Source organism: Mus caroli, unplaced genomic scaffold, assembly GCF_978045245.1.
Source record: "Mus caroli unplaced genomic scaffold, Mus_caroli_1 scaffold_8, whole genome shotgun sequence".
In the NCBI taxonomy this organism is placed as follows: Eukaryota; Metazoa; Chordata; class Mammalia; order Rodentia; family Muridae; genus Mus; species Mus caroli.
The window spans coordinates 5,549,872-5,563,390 of NW_028227263.1; the positions used below are offsets into that span (position 1 = coordinate 5,549,872).

Sequence of the window (13,519 nt, forward strand, 5' to 3'; positions counted from 1 at the left end):
ACATGAGATGTGAGAACTGGTGTGTATGCCTTTGCATGCTGTGTGTGTGTCAGGGGTGTAAATTGTGTATGAAGCGTGTCTTAGCAATATGTAGCCGGGCAGTGGTGGTGCACGCCTTTAATCCCAGCACTTGGGAGGCAGAGGCGGTGGATTTCTGAGTTCGAGGCCTGGTCTACAGAATGAGTTCCAGGACAGCCAGGGCTACACAGAGAAGCCCTGTCTTGAAAAACAAACATCAACAACCAAAAAAAAAAAAAAAGAAAAGGAAAAAAAAAAGAAAGAAAGAAAGCAATATGTGCATATGGGGGAGTGAAGTGTGTATCAAGTATGTGAAATGTATTTCGTGGGTGTGTGAAGTGCTTATGTCAGGTGTGTGAGTGTGATTAGAGGCAGTGCAGAGGTCTGCCGTGGGAGGGGGTGTGAGGCCACCTGAGCCACAGTGGTCCCTCCTCCAGCCTGCATCTCCATGGCAACCACAGCCTCGCTCTCAGGCTTCAGCCCCTAGCCCGCCCCGCCTGGTGGTGAAGCGCCTGGAACTGCATCCTCCGCATCTACACTGCATCCCTGTCCTCCCGCGACTGCGTCCTGCAGCAACTGCCTGTGAGCCATTTCCACGTTTCTCCTTTTGGAATGGGGACGAGGGGGGCAGCATGTGTGCGTGGGTGTGCAAGAGTGCAGGGATGTGAGAGGTGCGAGGAAGGGGGCGGGTGCAAGAGTGTGTGACTGTGCGTCTGTGGGATGTACGTGCAAAGATATGGGTGTAGGGGTTGAGAGTCTACGTGGGAGTGATTTGGCTGATCCGATGTCTGCCAGAGCGGTGGAGCACAGCCATCTCCTTCCTGTGGTCTCCACTAGAAGTCAGGTTGGCCCCGCTGGCTCCGGTGGAGGGTGGTCATTAGACCCCTCGGGACAGTTGGGGGACAGCAGCTCTGCTGACTTGAGGTGGATGGAAAGGTCCCTAGACCTCAAGGTATGTCGAGAAACCCCTACAGGCCAGTGGCAGCCTGGACATTAGGAAGAATTATGGCTGCTCAGCCTGCACAAACCCCATATGAAGCTGCAAATCCTTATCCTGGGCATAGTAGGGTAACAGGGGCGGCGGGACAGCTGGACCTCAGCTCGCCCAGTTCATGGTGACTGCAGACCTCCTCCTTGTGGGCTGGCTCCACCTCTGCAGGTCTGGGAGAGCCAGTGGGAGATGTGCATCTCCAAGGTGGCCCAGGGGCAAAACCGCCAGCTCCTGTTCAGGTCTGACTGCTGGGTGCAGGGTGTTAAAAAAGGAAACAGCTGGATGGAGAGAAAGGGATTAGCAGAAGGGGTGTTGCCCAGAACTGTGAGCGTTAGGGCCTGATGGGGGTCGCTGAGTGAAGGTTTAAGGATGGTAGGAGGTATGATAGCCATTTGTCTCAAACCACCTGCCGCGGGGCTTGGCTCTGGATGCTGGGCCACAGGTGGCTGGTGAGTGTGGGGAGTCACAAGCAGCTGTGCCCCTCCTCTCTGTCCCTCTTTGCTTGGGCCCCACAGAACAACAGCCGTTCAAACTGGAGGCAAACAACCATGACCTAAAAAGCTTGGGTGCAAGCAGACCTGGGTGGGCACTGCGGCAGCGTCGTAAGAGGAGAGCACGAGCCCCCACCAATGTGCACTTCTGTGTGACGCAGCATGAAAGGGTCCGTGTGAACGTGAGTCTGTAACCTCTAGCCCAGCTTTTATGGATTTTCAAATAAAAATCCGCATCCTCCAATATCTGTCCATCAGCATCTTGTTGGTGCGTAGACCCTGACCAGAGATACCCGCCCCGCCCCCCGGAGAGCGCTGAAAATTAAGAACAAACCCTCGGGAGATCAAATGACAGAGTGGGATAGAGGGAAGGACCCGTGGATGATGTTGGGAAGTCTTCCCAATTCTAAACCTTTATGACCCCTATCATCTTCCCAGCGGGGACCCCAAAATCCTAGATGGAATCTTCTGGTGTGCTGAGAGAAGGTGAGAGTTGTCCACTCTTGGGTTACGATGTTCTGCCTGACGACGACGGAGGGCTAGAAATTTGACAGGGAGCTAGAGGCCTGCCTTTGTTGCCATGGGAACCCGAGATGACGTAAACTAGCCCTGGCGGCTGCGTCACCCAGGCAACCATAGGCGGAGCTCTTGGGGAGGCAGAGGCCTTTTATCATAGAGGCTTGAATGCTTGGGACGACATCTTCTATCCGTTCTGATTTCTTTCCTGGTTCTTTTACCTCCGTGTATTACCTGGCCGGCCTTTTATATTCCTTATAATTTCTGATCCATCTCTATCACAATGCCCAGCGGGTTGGCCCTAGGCCGTCCGGTTCCCCTTCAGCTCAGGGCCAACCTTGAGCCAGCTCCCTCACTAGGACCAGATCCACCCCATAAGGAAGTTCTTTGTTGACACTCCATTAAGGCTGGGCCAGGCACAAGGTCACCTATGCCACGCGTCAAAGGGACTCGGTTCTAAAGGGCCTGCCTGAGATAGGGAGGGTGTGCATGAAGATACTGCTTCCTTCCCTTCTCTTATAGCCATCGCTCCCTCATCCCCTACCCAGCCTGCCTTCTCTACTTTCTTGTCCCGAGAAGTTCTGCACCCAGCTGCCCCTGACGCTGTGTTCCTCAGGCTCTGTCACTTGTAGGTCTGGAGGGCTGCTGGCTTTCTGAGGGAGTCTGTCCAAAAGAACCACAACTTTTACCATCCTGGAGGCAAGAAGTCCAAAACCAGATTTCCCCAGAGCTGTGTTTCTGTTGAAACTGTGAAGAGAGGGTCTTCCTTCGCTCCTTCCAGACTCAGCTGTCCTGAGCAGTCTTGGATAACACTGCATCACCCCAGCCTGCCACCATCTGCAGAAAACCTTCCTCTTATGTCCAAATCCTCTTTTAAGGATCCCCACTGTGGAATAACCCCCACCTCCCTACCCATTCTAGTATGACCTCATCTTAATTCCATTACAACTGTAAGGGCTGTTTAAACATCTCTTTCACTGACACTTAAGAGTTAAAAATTGTGGTCCTTTTTGTGGGGACATCATTCAACCCACAACAACCCTGTTGTCACTTGTGGGCTGCAATTATCTCCCAGTTTTGGCTTCTGAAACCTCTTCGAAGGTCCTCTTTGAAGGTCTTGTCTTTATAGGCAAGGATTCTTAATTTTAACATGAAAAGTAATTTTATTGAGATTTTCTTCTATGAGTACTGCTGGGGAATCTTTCTCTTCCTGAGACTGTAAATATTCTTCTGCACTGTCTCTCTGGAGTGCTCTATTGCGTCGGTTTTCCCTGTTCATGCACCTAGAACAAATTGCTGTATTCACTTGTGCATTGTGTGTGCACACACGTGTGTTCATTATCTGCATTTGAATATGCATGTTGTGACCAGATTAGCTTCACCATTCCAAGCAGACTTTAATTATTAAAAAGCAGGCAGCTTCTCTGCTATTACCTGAGATCTGAATGCGTAGAATATGGCAAATGGGTTTCCCTCTGCAAAGCATCAACACCACCAGTGTACACTGCTGTGTTCAGGGCAGATACCCAGCAGATGGACTTCCTTTGTCCAAACATCTTGTGTCTTTCTGCCTTCAACACAAAACACTTGATGTTTTAAGTTCATAAACAAATTTGTTGGAATTTTGATTGAGAGTTGTTGATTCTATAAATACTGTCGGAGATGCTGGAGCATAAAGACCTCCAAAGTCTGCAGGACAGTCTTCTTTACCTGACGGAGGATTCAGGCGGGCCTTGCTCCCCTCGCCAGTATTTCATGGCCTTCCATATGGAGCAACTGCCCATCATCTCTGTCCTGGGGTTTGAAATTATTTAAATGAAATCTTAGCTGGTTCACATCTGGGGAGGCTGAGGCAAGATAATATTGAGTTCAAGGCCAGCCTTGGACTGTATAGGGCTATATAATGAAACCCAACATTATTTAAAAGTAAGCAAAACAAAAAAAACTCCCCCCAAAACCAAATGAACAAAAAGACAGGGGCTGGAGAGTAGTCTCAGAGGTAGAGAGCAGAGGGCACCTAAGTTGTATTCCAAGCACCCGCATCAGGCAGCTCCCAATTACTTATAGCTTCAGCTCAGGGTGTGATGCCCTGGCTTCTGAGGGCAACTGCACATACAGACGCACATAAAACTCCATTTTCCGGGGCAGCAGCGCCCTCTTCTGACCTGTGCAAGTAAGCACAGACATGCATTTATGGAAAACAGTAAATAAATTACACACATAGTTAAAAGTATCAACATTTGCCACTGACATATAGAAACACATCTGCTTTCTTTAAACTCAAATTTAACTGGACTTTTTCATTTTTAAATTTTTTGTATGTATTAGTGTTTTACATATGTGTATGTGTGTACATCTCATGTATTTCTGGTGCCCCTGAAGAAGAGGCCATTGGACTCCCTGGAACTGGAGTTTCAGATCTGTGAGCAGCTGTGTGGGTGCTAGATATCGATGTGGAAGAAAAAAATCAGTTCTCATAACCACTGAATTATTTCCCCCATCCCTTAAATATTGTATTGCTCTTATGTATTGTGTGTGAGTGAGTACAATTATGTCACGTTGCACATGTGGAGGTCAGAGCACACCTTGCTGAAGGCGGTTTTCTCGGTCCACCATGGGAGTCCTGGGGACTGAACTCAGGTTGCCAGGCTTGGCAGCCAGTCACCCACTGAGCCATCTCACCGACCCTGGAGTCTTTCAGTGTTTATATCTATATGGGGGACTTGCTTTTGCATTTAAATACAACAGCGATTTTGTCCATGAATAATCAGGACTAGGTTCCAAACCCCTGGCCTGGTTTCTTTGCCCCTGTGCAGCTGTGCTAACTGATCACTCAGGACCGTCGTTTCTGGAACTTCACTGGCTGTCTTAGTCACTGTTCTGATGCTGTGAAGAGACATCATAACCGAGGAAACTCTTATATTAAAAAAGCATTCAAATGAAGGCTTGCTTACAGATTCAGAGGTTTGGTCCCTTTTCCTGGAGAGGATCAGGGCCGCAGGCAAGGTATGTGCACTGCTAGGGAAGTAGCCGGGAGCTACATCCTGATCCACCCATAGAGAAACACTCCGCTAGTCTTGGATTTTTGAAACCTCCAAGTCCACACCCAAGGACACACTTCCTCCAACAAGGCCACACTTCCTAATTCTTCTAAACACTTTTTTTCCTTTAAGTAGTGACACTCCCTGGTGACTAAGCATTCAAATACGGGAGCCTATGGGGCCCATTCTTATGAAAACCACCGGACCAGACCAGGTCCTCTGCACTTCTGTAGTCTCAAAGACAGAAAACCCAAATTCAAGTTTGTGTGATGATGCACACCTGTAATCCCGGACTCTGGAGTCTGAGGCACGAAGATCGGGAGTTTAAGACCAGCCTGAGCTATAATGAGAGCCTGTCTCAAACGACAAAACACAACAAACAAACAAACAAACACACAAACCAAAACAACAAGACTTACACTCAATAAATTTGTTGGAATTTAAGAATATTCCTTCTTCCTCTGCCCTCAGTGTGCAAGCACATTTTTAAAATTGTAAGTGAACTTCAACCAAATATATTTTTGACTCCTGCTAAAATTGCCTAGATAATTTTCTTCTTTATGCTGTTAATGTAAAAAAGAAATAGCTTTTCTTATTTTTATATTTATTTAGTTAGTTTTTTTTTTTTCAAAACAGGATTTCTCTGTGACAGCTTTGGCTGTCCACAACTCACTTTATAGACCAGGCAGGCCTTAAACTCAGAGATCCACCTGCCTCTGCCTTCCTGAGTGCTGAGATTAAAGGTGTTCGCTGGCTAGTTTTTCTTATTTTTTAAATCTTTTATTTTATTTTTCTTATTTGTGTAGGCATTTTGCCTGAGTGTATGTCTGAGTACCGCATGCATGCCTGATGCTTGTGGAGGTCAGAAGAGGGAGACAGAGACCCTCCAACTGGAATTATGGGTCATTGTGAGTCATTATGTAGATGCTAGGAACTGAACCCCGGTCCTCTGTCAAATCAGCAAGTGCTTTTAACTGCTGAGCCATCTTGCCAATCCCTTCTTATTTTGTTTAATTTAGATTTATTTTATGTGTCAGAATGAATGTTTTGTCTGTGATTTGCGTTTTATAAAACGGCAGTGTGATGGGGGGTGCCTTGGTGGCCAGTGCCAAGGTGACACCCTGAGAAATCAAGCCATGCCATATAAAAAGGAATTTATTTGGGACTTGGAGGAAGGGGTAGAGGCAGAGGAGAGAGGGGGACAAAGAACAACAGAGAGGGGAGAGAGAAAGAGAGGAAGAGGGGGAGGAGGGGAAGCAAGCCACCAGGAGCCTGGCTGTTGTGGGCAGAGCCTAGGGGAAATGCTGACGACCTGGTAACTATGTATGTAACCACTTGTGTATCTGATGTCTGCAGGGGTCCGAAGAGACTTGTCAGGTCCTCAGAACTGGCTTTATAGACCATTTTTGAGCCACCATATTGGGAACCGAACCCAAATCCTCTACAAGAACAAGTACTCTTAACTGCTGAACTATCTCTCCAGTACCTGCCCCCCAGGCACCTTTTGTGTGTGTGTATGTGTTTGTGTGTGTGTCTGTGTGTGTGAGATGTGTGCCTGTGTGCTCAGGTACACTCACCTGTGTGTGCATAGGTCACTTTACCTTTTTCCTCGATGACTCTCTGCCTTACTTTGAGAGAGTCTCTCACTGAACTTCAACCTCTGCGTTTCAGCTATGCTGGCCTAGGTAGCTATCCAGCCACCAAATTCCACACATCTCTGCCCATTTCCTCCCAGCACTGGGATTATAGATGCCAGCCACTGGCCCAGCTTCTGTGCGGGCGCTGGGGATCTGAGCCAGGTCTCCATGCTTGCATAGCAAGCACTTTACCAACTGAGCCACCATCTCCCCAGCCCCATGGAACTGCTTACCAAATTCCACACCTGCAATACACACAACCTCTGTGATCTTTTAATATTTTGCTGATCTCAGCCTGCTCAAGTTTCACCACAGGTCTCTACTATCTGGGGTTGGGGGGGGGGGGGGAACTGACTTGTAAGTCCTCCTTCTGAATGTGCTTGGGAGCTGGGAGGGAGGAAGAAGGTTGGCCTCAGGAGTTGATGAGAGCTTCTTTGTTCTTTCTCTGGAATTTCACAATACCTTTGCAGTATTTCCTTTTAAAGACGGTTATACTAGGGGCTGGAGAGATGGTCAGCAGTTAAGAACACAGACTGCTCTTCCAGAGGACCTGAGTTCAATTCCCAGCAACCACATGATTGATGGCTCACAACCATCTGTAATGGGATCTGATGCCCTCTTCTGGTGTGTCTGAAGACAGTGACAGTGTACTCACATATATAAAATAAATAAATCTTTAAAACAAAAAACCATACGTTATTATATTGGGCCCAGTGCTGCCCAAGGGGGGCATCCTGTGGAGGGACTGGGGAGAGGGATTTGTAAAGGTGGGCCTGGGAAGAGGGGAGGGAGTGGGCTGTGATGTGAATAAAGCGATGTGTATAAAGTGAATAAAAAAAAAAAAAAACATATGGGGGCTGGAGAGATGGCTCAGAGGTTAAGAGCACTGACTGCTCTTCTGAAGGTCCTGAGTTCAAACCCCAGCAACCACATGGTGGCTCACAACTATCCGTAATGAGATCTGACGCCCTCTTCTGGAGAGTCTGAAGACAGCTACAGTGTACTTATATATAATAAATAAATCTTAAAAATAAATAAAATTAAAATACATGGTTATATTGGCATGATGTCTGGGACTGGAGTTCTATATGAGGGGAGGTTTTGTGATATTTTATTCTACTTTTTGAAGCAGGGTCTCACTGTACAACACTAGTGGCTGGAATGACCTTGAACTCAGAGATCTGCCTGTCTCTGCTTCCCAAGTGCTAGGATTAAAAGCAAGCTTCACCACATACAGTTTCAAGAGGATTTTTCATCTGTCAGCTTAGAGGCCCTTTCCCTTCTGAGATCGACATCAGGATGAGAGTATATACTCCTTTTTAAAGTATTTCCTTATTATGTTTACATTTATATGCCTCTGTGTGTGTGTGTGCACTGTGTGCATATAGAAGCCTGTGGAGGACAGACAGCAGATCCCCTGGAACTGGAGTCACAGGAGGTTATGAGGCCATCACATATGGATGCTGGAAATCCAACCCAAGTCCTCTACAGGAGCAGCAAGCGCTTTTAGATGCTGAGCTATCTCTCCAGCCTTGAAAGTGTTCATTTTTGACTTACCCAGAGTTCGTGGGACCTGCACCCTCCTCCAGACTGCAATGACTGCCTGGCTGGCCTGGCTGGCCTGGCTAGCAGGCTGGGGTCTCAGCTCTCTAAAGGCTTGGTCTTCCTGCACCATCAGGACTGTGTACTTTTGTCATCTTCATTTGAATTTCACATAGATAATGATGACAGTTAATATGGACATGCCCCTTTTTGCATAGACTACATGTTCTTTTGTTTGGTTGGGGTTTTGTTTATTTTGATTTAGATTTTTTAGGGTTTTTTGTTGTTGTTGTTTGGTTTTATTGTTGTGTTGGTTTTTTTGTTGTTGTTGTTGTTGTTTTTTAAAACAAAGTTTTAAAACAGTTAACAAATTTGCTTTGATCTGGGACTCCTGCGTTTTCAGTTGCTGAGCCTGGCAATCCAACTGATCCCTGGACCTTTTCTTCCCGGTGGAACATGTGCACTTAAAACACATGGCAGAGCAGGCTGGCCAGAGGAAGATGTCTTGGCACTATTTTGAAATGGTCTCTAGCCAGAGGCTCCATTCTGCACTGCTGAGAGATCAGGAGGGAATGAGAAGCCTTGAGCTGGACCTCCCACAACCCATCCCTGGATTTTGTATGAGGATTATCGGAACCACTCTGGGTCCTTACTCCAGAACTGGCTCTATGGCTGTACACAAGATGACTTAAAAGTGATGCTCTTATCTGTGTTTCTAGGCTGGGACAAGGACCATCATCCACCATGGTGAAGCTAGGCTGCAGCTTCTCAGGGAAGCCAGGCAAGGAAACAGGAGACCAGGATGGGGCTGCCATGGACAGTGTCCCTCTGATCAGCCCCCTGGATGTCAGCCAGCTTCAGCCATCATTCTCAGACCAGGTGAGTACCCAATGTGTGAGGCTTTCTCAGGCTTGTCTAGAAACAAAGAGGTGTGCCTGAGGTTTATGGCAGAAATCCACACTAATCACAGGCAAGTGTGACCTCCTGGTTAGACCTCCTGCTTAGCTCTCTCACATCCAGGGTCCCTACAGCATCGGAAACAGGGTAAATTGACCACTGGATTCCTCAGACTTGAAACACCCAGACTATGATGTCATCTAACAGGGGCCAGCAAGTTGCAGTTACCACTCGTGCTGGCTAATTTTATATCAACTCGACACCAGCTATAGTCATCTAAGAGGAAAGAACCTCAGTTGAGAAAGGGTTTCCATAAGATTGGCCTGTAGGCAAACCTATAGAGCATTTTCTTCATTAGTGATGCGCCAAGCCCATTTTGGTACCACCCAAGGGGTGGTGGTTCTGGGTTCTATATAAGAAAGAAGGCTGAGCAAACCACGAGGAGCAAACCAACAAGCATCAAGCCTCCCTGGTCTTGGCATCAACTCCTGCTTCCAGGTTCCTTCCCTGTTTGAGTTCCTGTCCCGACTTCCTTCCATGATATAGTATGGTGTGGAAGTGTAAGCTGAATACATCCTTCCTCCTCATCTTGCTTTTGGTTGTGGTGTTTCATCACAGCAATAGTGTATTTCTCTTTCTTTTCCAGACAGGGCTCTAGGTTAGGGCACAAAATAGGGCTTCTTGGGCAGGTGACTGGGGGTCTTCAGCAGACGTCAGCGAGAAGCAAACAGGAGCTCAAGGCTGGCCTAGCCTGGCCGTTCAAGGAGCCCAAGGCAGCTCTGCAGTGACCTGGGTGGCTTTCAGCTGCATTGACTAGAACAGTGAATTCTGCTGGCAGATCTATCCTTTGCCTCTAAAAAGTACAAACAGCCTAGAATCGCCTGTGTCTAAGCCCCCATGTACTTGGAGGCTCAAGACTCTGTAAGCTCTCAGAGAAGTCGGGACAGACCCCCCGGGAGGAGGAGCCGGATTGTGGAGCAGTACAAGGGGAAGATCATGTAAGAGACCTAGCACCCTGATTGGAAGGCAGCTGACAGAGTGAGGAACTGCACCCACGGCCTGTCTCTGCCTTGAATATCTGTGGTTCCTATCAGTCTCTCAGTGCCTACCTTCCTATGGCTTCAGCTTTGAGATGCTGCAGCTCTACTGGCCATCAAACAGTACACACAGACGGTCCTCAGGTTCCTAGCCCGCTCAGTGCAGGGCACACTGGGTCCCTGCCAGCTGTCCAGCACGGCCATCTCTTTCTGTAGGTGGTCATCAAGACACAGACAGAATATCAACTTACCTCTGCAGACCAGCCAAGGAAGTTCGCAGATTTGGAGGGTCAGAGGCTGGCTTGCAGTCACTCAGAGGAAGGACGAAGAGTAAGTATGTCCCCCCCCCCCTCACTATGGGAAGTTAGGGCAGGGGAGAGGGTAGATGAGTAACTCAGGCCTTGTTTTTGACTGGGTCCCACTTAGGTCTCTTATTCAGATTGTCACCTCTAGTGTTGGCTGGCCCTTAGCTGTCCATCTGTATCCAGTCTTCTGAGCAGCCTGAGCTCCCGGGAGACTTTCCATGGGAAACTCCTGTTTCCCAGATCATCCCTGTCTCTGTCTTTGCAGGCTTTCTGTGGAACAGATATGAGCTTTATCTTTTTATCTGGCAAATGTCTCCTCTTTGTCTTCTTTTAACCATATCAGTGATGGTTTTAGTCATTTAACCATTTCATCATTTTGTTTTGTTTTGTTTTTAGATTTTTTTGAGACAGGGTTTCTCTGTGTAGCCCTGGCTGTCCTGGAACTCACTTTGTAGGCTGGCCTCGAACTCAGAAATCCGCCTGCCTCTGCCTCCCAAGTGCTGGGATTAAAGGCGTGCGCCACCACTCCCCGGCCATTTCATCATTTTTAGCTGTTTCTAATGCTTTTCCATTTTCAGAAGGAACACCTGCCCCCTTTCCATAGTGCTTAGGCCTTGCTGCTTTTTCAGGGGCCAGGGATCTTCCCAGGGTGGTACGAATGCACCTGTCTCCCTAGAAGCCTTCCCACCCCATCCCCAGTGCTCACAAACATACATACAATGTTCCCTGCATTCAGGGTGAACACCAACTTCTCTAGGGGGCACATGGGCAGGGCAAACCTGTTCCTATAGCACCTTCTGGGTCAACTGACTGCATGCAACTTCACTGGCCAAATGCAGTTTACCTGGTCAGGGATGTTTCCAGAATGCCAGTAAGGGTAGGCCTGCAAAGAACGGTTTCTAGACCTTTGGTCCTGGAGCTGACCTCAAGGAAGGATGTAAGGAGACAAGACGTAAGGGCTGTGGTACTATGCCTAGGCCCAGTCCTGAGAGGCCATCCCCTCAGGGAGGCTGGCCCCAACCCATCTCACCTGCACCGTGTTGCTTTTTTTCCTCTGCCAGCTGCCCACCGCAAGGATGATCGCTTTTGCTATGGCACTTCTGGGCTGTGTGCTGATCATGTACAAGGCCATCTGGTATGACCAGTTCACCTGCCCAGATGGCTTCCTACTTCGGGTAAGCCTGAGGGGTCAAAGACCTGGGCAAGGATAGTAGAGACCGCCGTGGTCCTGCTATGGTTTTCAGGCAATGCCAGGATGTGGAGGGCTTTCTGCGACAGCATCAAGGAAGGATGCCTCTCCCATCCTTGCTTTCCCTTCTGAATGACAAGGCCATCCCTGTGTGGTCTCATTTTCTTACTTCCCAGAACATAAGGAGATCCTATCTTTTGAGATTTTGTGAGAAAATGTTGTTTTAGGTCTAGAGAACTGGCAGAGTAGGGGAAAGCACATGCTGCATGTGCATAAATAAGAACCCAGGTTCGAGTTCCCAGGACCCATGTAAAAAGCCAGATGTGGCTGCTGTAACCCCAACACAGGGAGGCAGGACAGTGCCAAAGCTTGCTCCAGCTTCAGTGAGAGACCTTGTCTCAAGGAGACCTCCTCTGGCCAACTCAAGCACAGTTATAGACACACAAAGTAAACATTTTAAGTTATTTATTTTATGCATCTGAGTATACTGTAGCTGTCTTCAGACACACCAGAAGAGGACATCAGACCCCATTACAAATGGTTGTGAGCCACACCATGTGGTTGCTGGGAATTGAACTCAGAACCTCTGGAAGAGCAGTCAGTGCTCTTCTCTCCATCTCTGCAGCCCCCAAACAAAGTAAAATTTAAGAGAAGAGAAAGAGAAGGTGTTTTATCTAAACTGAAGGCAGGAGGTGCTAGTGGAACTGGAGCCCTCCAGCTTCCTGGGAGGAGCCAATGATCCTTGGGCTCTAATCCTCTGACCCAAAGCCAAAGACCCCTTTGTGGTTTTTTTAAACTGGGACCCTTCCTCCTCCTCCCCTTCTTTCACTCGGATCCCCGGCCCCCCACGCTGGTCCGGAATATGCATCCGCTGCAGCACAAGATCTGCACCCCACTGACCCTGGAGATGTACTACACCGAGATGGACCCCGAACGCCACCGCAGCATCCTGGCAGCCATCGGGGCCTACCCACTGAGCCGCAAACACGGCACTGAGATGCCCGCTGTCTGGGGAAACAACTACCGGACCGCCAAGGAGGAGCATAAGGGCACTACCCCTGCGGCGATGGCTGTGTCCACTGCAGCAGCAGCTGCAGCGGCAGAGGGCACCGAGCCGTCAGGGAAGTCTTTGTACACGAGAGAGAAAGAAGACCCGCAGAAGGCGGAGGGCGTGCCATCCCAGCCTCCCAAGTGACTGTCTGCCCGGTCCTCGGTCCTCGCTCTGCCCGTGGCTGGGGTAAGTGTATCCCGCCCAAACAGGGGCTGACTGGCTCGTAGGGTCACAGGCTTGCCCTGCCCTGCCCTGCCCTTTCTCTCGCCCTTTCCCGCCCCCACGAACCTCCCTCCTTCCCCACCTCCTTCACTTCCGGTCAGGCCCAGAAACCTACCCAGATGTGCACACTCTCTCAAGGCTACCTCCGAGTCTGCGCACGCGGCTTGCCTTTCTGCCCAGGACACCAGCCTTCTACCCCTTTCACCTTGACTCTTGTATCTTCACAGCATCCCTCACCAGCTACTTTGACATGCACACTGCCTGACGCTTCTCCACCCAGTGATTGTGCTCCTGTCCCAAAGCACCCTGCTCAAGTCTCCCACCCCTGGTGGACCTCTGACTCTGTTGCTTTTCTTTAAGTAAAGATTCACATCTATCTGGGTCGTGGTTTCTCTTTTGGTGGCAAACTTTTGTGAACACTTTCATTAACGCCTGAACCTAGGAGGACACCTTAGTGCCTGCTTCTAACATAGAGAAATAGACCCAGCCCTTCTCCACTTCGGCCAAGCCTAGGGGCCACTGGCCACAATAGAATAAGCCACTCAGGGGAATTTTAATGGTCCCTGACTGTCCCAGGTCTAT

At 48.8% G+C, this 13,519-nt stretch overlaps 1 protein-coding gene across 4 annotated transcripts; it reads left to right on the forward strand.

The window, feature by feature from the left end:
- Nucleotides 1-493: 493 nt before the first annotated feature.
- Caly (calcyon neuron specific vesicular protein) lies at nt 494-13,302 on the forward strand. Of its 4 annotated transcripts, none has more exons than XM_021168619.3 (7): nt 767-970; nt 1,525-1,682; nt 8,956-9,115; nt 10,387-10,500; nt 11,537-11,650; nt 12,542-12,901; nt 13,165-13,302. In XM_021168619.3, exons 3-6 carry the CDS (start codon nt 8,981-8,983, stop codon nt 12,857-12,859), a joined length of 681 nt encoding a protein of 226 aa, XP_021024278.1. In that variant the 5' UTR covers nt 767-970; nt 1,525-1,682; nt 8,956-8,980; the 3' UTR covers nt 12,860-12,901; nt 13,165-13,302. The 4 variants fall into 4 exon arrangements, with proteins under 4 accessions (XP_021024279.1, XP_021024278.1, XP_029335044.1 ...); XM_029479184.2 differs by having other exon boundaries at nt 1,525-1,670; XM_021168620.3 differs by lacking the exons at nt 767-970; nt 1,525-1,682 and adding an exon at nt 494-600.
- The last annotated feature ends 217 nt before the right edge of the window (nt 13,303-13,519 follow it).